Here is an 11074-nt window from a genome sequence, read left to right on the forward strand (position 1 = left end):
CCCTTTGTGGGGTCACATTAATTTAATCTTCTCCAACACACAGGCTGTCCGACCCTCCAGCCCCATCTTCCTCCTTTACTCAGGAACCCCCACACCCCTGCATCCTACTTGCTGGGAGCAGCGTTTGTTCAGACTTGCCTCTTCTTCCCCTTTTTACTCTGAAGCCTTGCTCCCTGCCCCATCTCTTCCACTAAATCCTGCCCCCTGCTCCTCCACTTTCCTTGACTCTCTGCCTCCCAGCCAGGCCAGAGTCGGGCTATGGTAAGAGCTGCTACCAGAACTCAGGCTGCTGTTTCAATCCCTGAACTGTCCACCTTCCCTGGGTTTCACATCCTGGGTGGGTAAAATGTGGAGAGTCTCTGGCTCCTCAAGGTGTTGTGGCTCTCTGGGTAGCTCTTACCACGTCCTGGCTCTGGGCTGTAGCCTGGGGATGGGGAAGAGTCTCGGGTAAAGGGGAGTAGTAGGGGTGGGACCTTGGGGGAAGAGAAAGGGCAGAGAGGGGGCCTTAGGGTAAAAGGAACCAGGATGGAACAGGTGGCCGTGGCTGTCACTTGTGTTTTTTGTCTACTGTGTGTCCAGTGCTGGAGATGGGGGATGAAATCACTCTTCACTTGACAAACGCCCTGATTATCCTCGCACGAAGATGTTTGCTTTTCACGCTATACACGATTGGATTCATCAGGGGTGGGACCAGCAGGTAGACATAGCCCAGGAGAATCTGAAGCAAGTGAGAAGAGCCATTCCCGAATCTGTGTGTCACAGCCAGGCCGATGTTTGGTGTGTAGAAGAGCAGGACGGCACACAGGTGGGAGACGCAGGTGTTCAGGGCCCTGAGGCACTCCGTGTGGGATGCGATGCTCAGCACTGTTTTGAGGAGCATCATGTAAGAGAGGAAGATGAGCAAAGAGTCCAATCCAAACGTGAAGAGAGTAGTAAACAAGCCATAGATGTAGTTGACTGTGATATCCGAACAAGCCAACTTCATGACATCCTGGTGCAGGCAGTAGGAATGCGAGAGGACGTTGGCTTGACAGTATCGGAACCGTTTCAGGAGAATGGGGAATGGTAATGCTACAGCCACCCCTCTTAGCACAAACACCAACCCCATCTTGGCTATTCTTGGTGGAGTTAAGATGGAAGCATATCTCAGTGGGTTACAGATTGCGATGAAACGGTCAAAGGCCATCAGTAACAGCATGGAGGATTCAATTTTTGCAAGTGAGTGGATGAAGAACAGCTGAGCAAAACAAGCATTGAAGCTGATCTCCCTAGAGTTAAACAAGAATATGCCCAGTATCGTCGGTATGGTGGCTATCAATAAGCCAAAATCTGTGACAGCCAACATGGAAAGGAAAATGTACATGGGCTCATGAAGGTTTGGATCTGTTTTTATAATGAACAGAATGACTGAATTTCCTACTATTGAGATAACATATATAAAGCAGAAAGGAATAGAGATCCAGAGATGGAGGTATTCCTGTCCAGCTATGCCAGTGAGAAAGAACACAACAGACTTGAATTTGGTGTCATTGACAGCTGACATAATGTCGTGGGTAGGTCCAAGGAGTTTTGAGCTTTCCTTCCTGAAAGAAAAAAGAACAGGAGACTTGACAATATTTAATGAGACTTCATTCTGCTCTCAATGTAAGTCTGGAGACTCTTAGGAGCTCAAGGAAGATCAGCAAAAACGTAGTCTTGGATTTACATCACTGATAGGAAGATAGGCACTGCAAAACTGGATCAGACCTGAAGTCCATCTAGCTTAGGATCCAGTAGCCAGTTCCAGATGCTTCAGAGGAAGGTGGAAGAAACCTTGCAATAGGCAGCTAGGAGATAACCTGCTCCTAGGGAAAGTTTCCCTCTGAATCCCATAAGTTAGATATATTTTCTGGTGTAAATCTGGAAAGTTTAAGATCCTTCCAAGACTTTCAATCCTTCCAAGTGATTTCAAAGTCAAATGCATGAGTGTTCATGGAAATGGAACTTCATTTCCCACAGGAAAGTAGTCCATTGCTCTCTCTGTCTCTCAGACTGCCTATGTCCTCTATTCATAAAATATCTAGCACACTGGAACAGCATTGTGACAGGCATGGAGCTGCACTGCTATAATGAATGTGTATGTTAAACCCAGTTCTTGGGATGTTTACTGCATAGTGACAGGAGGGAACTATTGGGATATTCATGTTATGGCTACATTCAGTGAAACCAGTATGGCTCTTCTGAGTTTAATAGCAGGCTGCTGAAAAACAAGCAGGAAGGGAAGCAATAGTTCAAGGAAAGCCATTGCTCAATAACCAGCTCATTGAGGTTGAGAGACAGCACCAGAGCTACAAGCTAGCAGAGCCTATTTCTGGGCTCCAGCCACATTACTGGATTCAGAAGACTGTGAAGCTCTTCAGACGGACAGTCATGGACACGGCTGGGGAAGCCTGCAGGCCCTCGGCCTGCCTGAGTCCCGGTCAGAGTGGGAGGACTTGGGGTCAGGAAGTGTACTGTTGTTGAAAACCCTCTTTTTTGCCCTTGTTACTCTTTATTCCTACTGGTTAGACTAAACAGTAGTTTGGTTCAAGAAGGCTGGCTGGTCACTTGTCTCACCACCACTCACAGGCTTCCAAAGGGAAGAACCATTGGTGTCGAGCCCACGCAGACCTGAGGGGCCAAGCAGAGTTGGCCTGCAGTGTTCTGTAGCCCAGGGCGCATTCTGAGGGTGGGAGGATCACAGGATTCCACCCTAGGAGAGGGCAGATTCTGAGGTCTGACATCTGGCTCTTAGAGACCAGAAAACGGCAGAGATGCCAGTAACTTTGAGCGGTATCCAAAGGGCACAAGTGCTGGAGACCTCAGCCAGTCAGGAAATAGAAATATGCCCTACTGGACCTGTGACCACAGAGTAACACAGCTCTGAATTCCTGCGGTTACAGTCGAGCAAGAAAATAAAACCTTTGAAAATGCATTTACTGATTAAATTTTCAGGAATAAATAAACCTGAGGTGATTTGGGAACTAGTCACTGACATTCCATGGGGTCTCATCTCTCTCAGTGCCTGGCAGTATCGGGGCCAGAGCACACGGCACCTCTAGACATGGTAGCCCTTGAGAAATCCTGATGTGGGGCATTGGGTTTTAACGCTCGGAGATTGCTCACATTCAATGTGAGATTTTTGTGCAGCTTCAGCAGCCCCATGGAGCGTGGGCACATGCAGAGGAGGGGTTCCCAAGCGAGTTAGCATTGCCCTCTCTCCAGCCCCATCACTGAGCCACCCAGAAAAGCCCAGCAGAGAACCCTCTGCCGCTGCACAGAACATCTGCCCATGGAAACAGCTTCCAGCCTTTACACATCACTTCACATTTTAAAGATAGTGAAACCTGCCAACGTACCCAGTTCCTACTCGGCGTGGAGCTGCTGACACCAGAGGTCTTCACCCAAATGGAGAAGGAGTCATCTTAGAGATTGCACAGGCAGCAGGCAGTATCTGTACAGACGGGGAGGCAGATGTCTTTATGAAGTCTGCTGGCACATTCCCCTGGGGGCCACTTGGCCACCAGGGAAGCTCAGATGCTTGGCTTTGGGTGCAACAGATTTAACCCCAGACAGACAACGGCAAACTGCAGGAAGCCAAATCACAGAGGATGTGTGGTAATCCTACCTAACTAGACCACAGCGCAAGCCGTGCTACAGCCTGTATTTCTGGAATCCAGGCTTGTCATCACTGTTTGTATGGTTCTGATTAGTCACATGGCTTCCTTGGGGATGGCTGAGTCATAACGACAATGCTGTCATAGTTGTGATCTTACTGAAAGAAAATAAAATAGAATAATAATAATTATATCATACCCCCAGTAGCCCCCTTTCCTGCATTACAAATCCAGGGTGCAGGCCAGGGAAGGAGGATTCCACAATATTTCCTGGGATCATTATGGTGTGGGAGGGGTCCCTTCCCTTCTCCATGAGGAATGAAAAAGGGGACGCAGGATCCTGGGATCCCCAAAGTTTGGCACAGAGCTCAGTGACCCACTGGTAGCTAGGCCCCCCCACCCACAATCTCTGGGCCTCCACAACTGCTCTAGGACCCTCTCCAGCTCCCTGCTACCACAGGCTCATCAGAGATGTGCTACCAGGGCCTGTCACAGTAGCCACTGCCCGCAGCATCTGCTGAACAGGGTGGCGGGTGCTGCACAGAGATGGGAGGGCTGGTAAGAGTAGCTGATGGGCACAATGCCCCAGCCACAGACTGGCCGGGAGGTTTCAACCTTTCCATACCCAGAGTGCAGCCAGAGACTCGGTCAGTGCGACCTTCATTTCCATGATGAGGGAGAGGCGATCAAAAGCCTCCAGTTTCTCTTGGGGGTCCAGGCAGCTGCAGCTGGGCAGCATCCTGGCAGCTGAGCTTTCAGAGAACAACGATCCATTTTTTATGAAAACTCACCTGCAAAAATGGGTGAAAAGGAAACATTTCATTTGAGTCAAAATTTTTCGGGGGGGGGGGCGGGGACGGAACTCTCTTGTTTTCCAGCCCAACTCTAGCTCCACCCATGAGCCCAGCTCCCTCATGCTACAGGACCACACCCGTACGTGGCAGCACTCATCCCCCATTGGCCTCCCATGAAGAGCACCTGCTTAGGGTGACCATATTTCCCAAGGAGAAAACTGGAGACCCCCAGTTTCTCTCCCCATATGAGACTGTTGACCGTCGCTGGAACCCTACAGGGGCCCACTTAGGTCTCAAGAGGCTGTCACTTTGGCTGCAATGCTGAACACCCTCCCCCGCTCCTCTGCCTCACCCTTTTTGGGGCTGGCATCTTCCGTCACCTCCCCAGAACGTTCTTCCATTCCCCACTTCCCCACTTTTCTCACAGAAGTGGGAATTAGTCCTGTTTCCTCCTCCCAATTGATAAAGTCAGCAAGAGCAACCGGGACAAATGGCTCCTTTTGGGGTGTGGGGGGGAAATAAAAAGATGAGGGAGGCTGAGAGAGGGCTTAAAAAAGGAATTGCCCTGGCCAAAACAGGAAGTATGAGCCCCCTAACATGGACATCTGTTTGGGCGGCTACAACAGCCCTATAACAGAGGGATCCCCGTGGAAAAGGCTTCTCTGCACCAGCCCATCTATCAGAGGAACAATTTAAGACCAGAAGAATGGCCATATGGATTCAGACCAATGTCCATCTAGCCCAGTGTCCTGTCTTCTGATAGTGGCCAGTGCAGTAGGCTCAGATGGAAGGAACAGAACAGGGCAATTATTAAGTGACCCATCCTCCCTTGTCTCCTCCTATCCTCTGGCAGTCAGAGTTTTAGAGACACTCACAGCATGGAGCTGCATCCCTGACCCTCTTGGCTAAGAGCCATTGATGGACCTATCCTCCATGAACTTATATGATTCTTTTTTGGACCCAGTTAAGAATTGTATTGAGTGGAATGTTATCTTGGATGCAACTCGAACAAGTTGCTCCTCTAAATCCTGATAAGCACTCAACAAAGATATATACTGGCCAAGAAGAATCGGGATTGTCGCTCTAAAACTGGGATATATGGTCTCTTTACCCTCTTAACCAGGTCCTTTCCTCTCTTGGGGGGAGTCTCATAATTTTCCCACTCTTCCAGCTGGAAACAACACCTCATCTATGCTAAAAGATTATCGCCAAGCAGGTTCAATTGGACAGCACAATCCCTTCCCTTTAGGGGGCTTTGTGACCAGCACTGAATAGTCCATCCCAGCCTCCTTCAAAGTAGACGGTTTATTGTCAAATAGCACAAAGCATTAGAGAAAATGGTTTTAAAATAACAGGCAGCTGTCACACGTCTACACTCATCCATCTCACGTCTCACTACCAACTGAGTTAGACAGGGTTTGCTCTGGAGATAGAGGAACAGAGCTGGCCCATCTTATGTTCTTTTGGAAAGCCAAGGAGCTCTTGGGACACAGCTTAGTTACCCTGTGTCTATGAGAGCATCTTCCCATCTTTTGGCCATTTTCTTGTGGAAGCAGCCTTTGCTGAAACCTGTGTGAGCCTGGGCCCAGTCACCACAGTGCTCAACCTTGTCCATGTTACAGAGCTGAGGTGTGAAACTGACTTTTGCCCCGAGACTGCTTTCTCTCAGCCAGACATCTAAGATGAGGCCCCAGTGACCCTTGCTCCACTGTTTGGCAGTTAGACCCATTGAGCCTCAACGGGTTGCAAATACCGATCGGGTGATTGTGCTGAAACTCCTGGTATCCCTGTGACACTCCATCACTCCCCTCAGAAATCCACTACCGACCCTTCACTCTCAGCCCCGAGCACCCCCAAATGTGTCGCAGACACTAAGGTGCTGGAATCATGGGGCTTCCCAGAGGCCAGCTGTCACAGGAGGCTGTTGTAAGAAGCCTTTTATCAACAAATGTCAGAGGTGATGCTCTATGGAACCCTGACACCGCCCTGATCTTAGGGTCTCAGAGTGTCTGAGCACCTGGAATGTCTCGCCACTGCTGTGAGGCAGGGCAGGGCTCTTATCCACCTGTGCAGAGGCTGAGAGACAGCCAATGGCTTGGCCATGGTGACACATGGCAAGGGAAGCAAACCCAGCAGTCCTGAGTCACAGAGCAGTGTCTGGAGCACAGAACCAGACTTCCAGTCACCAGAGTGGTGACAGGCCTGGCTGGATTCTCTGCTATACCAGCAGATCTCCCCTCTGCGCTGTGGAGATTGAGGATGGTAAGGAGAGGTTTGATTCACTGGCCTGTTCTCACCCTACCGCAGTGGAGTTTAGGGCAGCCTGGGGGCTGGGCTGGCATGCTGTAGCAATGCGGCCTCTGACGGGACACCTCTGAAAGTATCAATTCAGGACAAATTGCTTGGAGCAGGGCAGTCACAGCCCAAGGCTGTGGGTCCTTCACAACTAAGGCACACCAAACCAGGCAAACACAGAGAACTTCGGTTTTACCCCACTCGCGAACCAGAAATCATTTAAGCAATTCCCTCAGACACTCCAGTTTCCCAGTATCACCGCTAGCATCACTGCTTATGGAAATGAATGGTTATGAAAACCAACACCCCAGTGAAAGGAAAAAGGGTCTCCTGATCCCAAAGGACCAAACCCCAGACCCAGGTCAATATAAAAGTCAGATCTTACCCACAAATTATGCTGTTGCCAATCTTTTAGAATCTAAAACCTAACGGTTTATTCATAAAAGAGAGAAATATAGATGAGAGCTAAAATTGGTCAAAGTAATCAATTACATACAGCAATGGCAAAGTTCTTGGTTCAGGCTTGCAGCAGTGATGGAATAAACTGCAGGCTCAAATCAAGTCTCTGGAGTCCATCCAGAGCTTGGGTGGGTCATTCAGGCCATTATTAGGAGCTTCAGTGTAGCAAAGTTCCTCCAGGGGTAAGGAGCAGGATTGAAGACAAAATGGAGAAGATGCAGCTGCCTTTTATAGTCTCTGATTCCAAACACAAGCTTCCCAGCACAGGGCATGGTAAAACCAGTTCTGTCCATAGGCATGTCCCTGCCTTCCTCGCTGAGTCACAAAGTGTACCTGTCTTCTTTCAAAGGGTCAATTGTACAGCTGATGATTGGCCATCAAGCAGGCTAGGTACTGCTAATGCCAAATTATCTGGGGTGTCACCCAGAAGTATAGCGCAAGTTTGGAATACAGACAGCATAGAACCAATACATATAACTTTAAGTACAACAGCAATACATGCATACAGACAGCATGATCATCCCCAGCAAATCATAACCTTTCCATAGACACCTTACACAACAAGCTTTACCATATTTGGTGCCACCATAAGACCTTGGTTGCAACAATGATCAATACGGTCACAGTTCATGTCAATAACTTCACACATACTCCCATTGGTAACAGCTTCTTAGAACACAGCACACTCTGGCTAAGTCGCTGAGCACAGATGCCACCTTAGGGTGCCTCGTTCAGGCCTGAGGTGGCCCTGAAGGCACGCTGACCTTCCCTCTGAGATTCTTGCAGTGGCTTACTCTCAGCCTGGGATACTTAAAAGAGGAGCCCCCTTTGTGGGGTCACATTAATTTAGTCTTCTCCAAAACACAGGCTCTCCGATCCTCCGGCCCCATCTTCCTCCTTTGCTCAGGAACATCCCCACCATCTTGCTTGCTGGGGTGACATTTGTTTCAGACATGCCACATCCCCTACTCCCCTTTTTCCCCTGAAGCCCCACCCTGTATCCCATCTCTTCCCACTAAGCCCTGCCTCCTGCTTCTCCACTTTCCCCGATGCTCCGCCTTACATGCAGGCCTGAGTCAGGCCATGGTAAGAGCTGCTCCGGGAGCACTGGCTGCTGTGAGGAACTCCAGACTGTTCACTTTCCCTGACTTCTACATCCTTGGGGGTAAAATGTGGGGAGTCTGGGGCACCTCACAGTGGCTGTGGCTGTCTGGGCAGCTCTTACCATGGCCCAGCTCTGGCTTGCAGCCAGAAGAGGGAGCAAAGTCTCAGTTAAAGGAGAATAGTAGGGGTGGGGCCTTGGGGGAAGAGATGAGGCAAAGAGAGGAGCCTCAGGGAAATAGGAACCAGGATGGAATAGGTGGCCATTGCCGTCACTCATGTTTTTTCTCTCTTCTTTCACACATGCTGGAGCTGGGTGAAGAACTGACCCTTCATTTGACAAAGGCCCTGATTATCCTCACACGAAGATGTCTGCTTTTCACGCTATACACGATTGGGTTTATCAGGGGCGGGACCAGCAGGTAGACGTATCCCAGGAGAATCCTAAGTAAGTGAGAAGAGCTATTCCCAAATCTGTGTATCACAGCCAGGCCAATGTCTGGTATATAGAAGAGCAGGACGGCGCAGATGTGGGAGAAGCAGGTGTTCAGGGCCCTGAGGCACTCCGTGTGGGATGCAATGCTCAGCACTGTTTTGAGGATCATCACATAAGAGAAGAAGATGAGCAGCGAGTCCAACCCCAATGTGAAAACTGTAGTAAACATGCCATAGATGGTGTTGACTGTGATATCTGAACAAGCCAACTTCATGACATCCTGGTGTAGGCAGTAGGAATGCGAGAGGACGTTGGCTCGACAGTATTGGAACCTTTTCAGGAGAAAGGGGAATGGTAATGCGACAGCCAGCCCTCTTACCACAAACACCAACCCCATCTTGGCTATTCTCGGTGGAGTTAAGATGGAAGCATATCTCAGTGGGTTACAGATGGCAACAAAGCGGTCAAAGGCCATCAACAAGAGTACAGCAGATTCAATTTTTGCAAGAAAGTGGATGAAGAACAGCTGGGCAAAACAGGCATTAAGGCTGATCTCCCTAGAGTTAAACAAGTATATGCCCAGGATTGTTGGTATGGTGGATATTGATAAGCCAAGGTCTGAGACGGCCAACATAGAAAGGAAAATATACATGGGCTCATGGAGGCTTGGATCTGTTTTTATAATGAACAGAATGACTGAATTTCCTACTATCGAAATAGCGTACATTAAGCTGAAGAGGATTGAGATCCAGATATGGACGTCTTCCTGCCCAGGTATCCCAGTGAGAAGGAACACTGCAGAGTTGAATTCGGTGTAATTCGCAGCTGACATAATGGGCTGGGCCATTCCAAAGAGTTTTGAGATTTACTTCCTAAAATAAAAAAGAACAGGAGACTAGATGATATTTAATGAGACATTTTTCTGCTCTCTGTGCCACTTGAGAGACTTTCAGGAGCTTAAGGAAGATCAGCAAATAAATATCCTTGGATTTGCAGCACCAATAGGAAGATAGGCACTGCCAGAGTGGATCAGACCTGCAGTTCATCTAGCCCAGTATCCAGTGACCAGTTCCAGATGATACAGAGGAAAGTGGAAGAAGCCCTGCAATAGGCAGCTATGAGATAACCTGCTCCCAGGAAAAGTGTCCCCCTGACACCAACTAGTTAGACATATTTTGTGATGTAAATCTGGAAGGTTTAGAGCTCTTCCAAGACTTTAAAAAACAAATCCTCATGACTGTAATTGGATTTTCTGGTTACCCATATCAACCTCCAGTCCTTCTTTGAATCATACTTAGCCCTTGGCCCCATTTGTATCTTGTGGCTTTGAGTTCTACAGCCTACTTGAGCACTGTGTGATTGTACAGTTGCGACCTTCCTAAAGACACCCTTTCTGGCCCTCCACTTCTGAGTGTGACCCGTTGTATCATATGTATCAGATGGTAAAGACATGGCAAGTGCAGTGAAAACAGTCATTCTATAGAGCTGAAAACAGTGATTCTATTTAGCTGTCCTGCATTGAAGCTACGTATAAACATGTTTTATTGCTTCTGTAGAGGTTATGATCTACTGAATCTATTAATCCTGTTTGTATACATGTCTCATTTTTGCATTCAAAGTTATGAATATTGGCTGCATACTTGTTTAATTCTGAGTAGGTTTCAGTGAAGCAGTTGGTCAGCTTCCTGAGAAAAGACTATTCTCAGTAAGTGCCCGATCAAGAAGCCCTTATGCCAACAATGAACTAGGAGATGCCGATCCACATCTGGGCTTTCCCAGGAATGTGGCTTGGCTGATAGGGAACTCAGTCATGTGTGGACATGTGACTTGCCCGGGGGACCCCAAAACTCCATTTTGCAGCTGGACTTTGTATAGGGGAGTGGAGGGGGTCTCCACCCACAAGATGTTCTGTCTGTTACTACTTGGAACCTCTTAAATCCTACTTTCCGTATTTAATACAATCACTTTTCACTTTTTAATTGACCCAGAGTATGTATTAATACCTGGTCAGGGGTGCAAACAGCTGTGCATACCTCTCTATCAGTGTTATAGAGGGTGAACCAACTGATGACTGGTTAACCTTCCCTTCATAAATATAAAGGGAAGGGTAACCACCTTTCTGTATACAGTGCTACGAAATCCCTCCTGGCCAGAAGCAAAGTCCTTTTACCTGTAAAGGGTTAAGAAGCTCAGGTAACCCGGCTGGCACCTGACCCAAAATGACCAATGAGGGGACAAGATACTTTCAAACCTGGAGGCGGGGGAAAGTCTTTTGTCTGTCTGCGTGATACCTTTGCCGGGAACAGATCAAGGATGCAAGCCTTCCAACTCCTGTAAAGTTAGTTAGTAATCTA

General features: G+C 48.4%; 2 protein-coding genes across 2 annotated transcripts; both read right to left on the reverse strand.

The window, feature by feature from the left end:
• Nucleotides 1-607: 607 nt before the first annotated feature.
• Nucleotides 608-1543, reverse strand: LOC311513541 (olfactory receptor 51G2-like; the record flags this gene model as incomplete). The annotated part of the gene is made up of 1 exon (XM_084615439.1): nt 608-1543. The coding sequence occupies one exon, from the start codon at nt 1541-1543 to the stop codon at nt 608-610; it is 936 nt and encodes a 311-aa protein (XP_084471565.1).
• Nucleotides 1544-8616: 7073 nt separating this feature from the next.
• Nucleotides 8617-9552, reverse strand: LOC311513475 (olfactory receptor 51G2-like; the record flags this gene model as incomplete). Its single annotated transcript, XM_084615346.1, has 1 exon — nt 8617-9552. The coding sequence occupies one exon, from the start codon at nt 9550-9552 to the stop codon at nt 8617-8619; it is 936 nt and encodes a 311-aa protein (XP_084471472.1).
• Nucleotides 9553-11074: the final 1522 nt, after the last annotated feature.

The sequence above is a fragment of the Lepidochelys olivacea genome (assembly GCF_965140295.1).
Source record: "Lepidochelys olivacea isolate rLepOli2 genome assembly, chromosome: 1".
NCBI classification, from domain to species: Eukaryota; Metazoa; Chordata; order Testudines; family Cheloniidae; genus Lepidochelys; species Lepidochelys olivacea.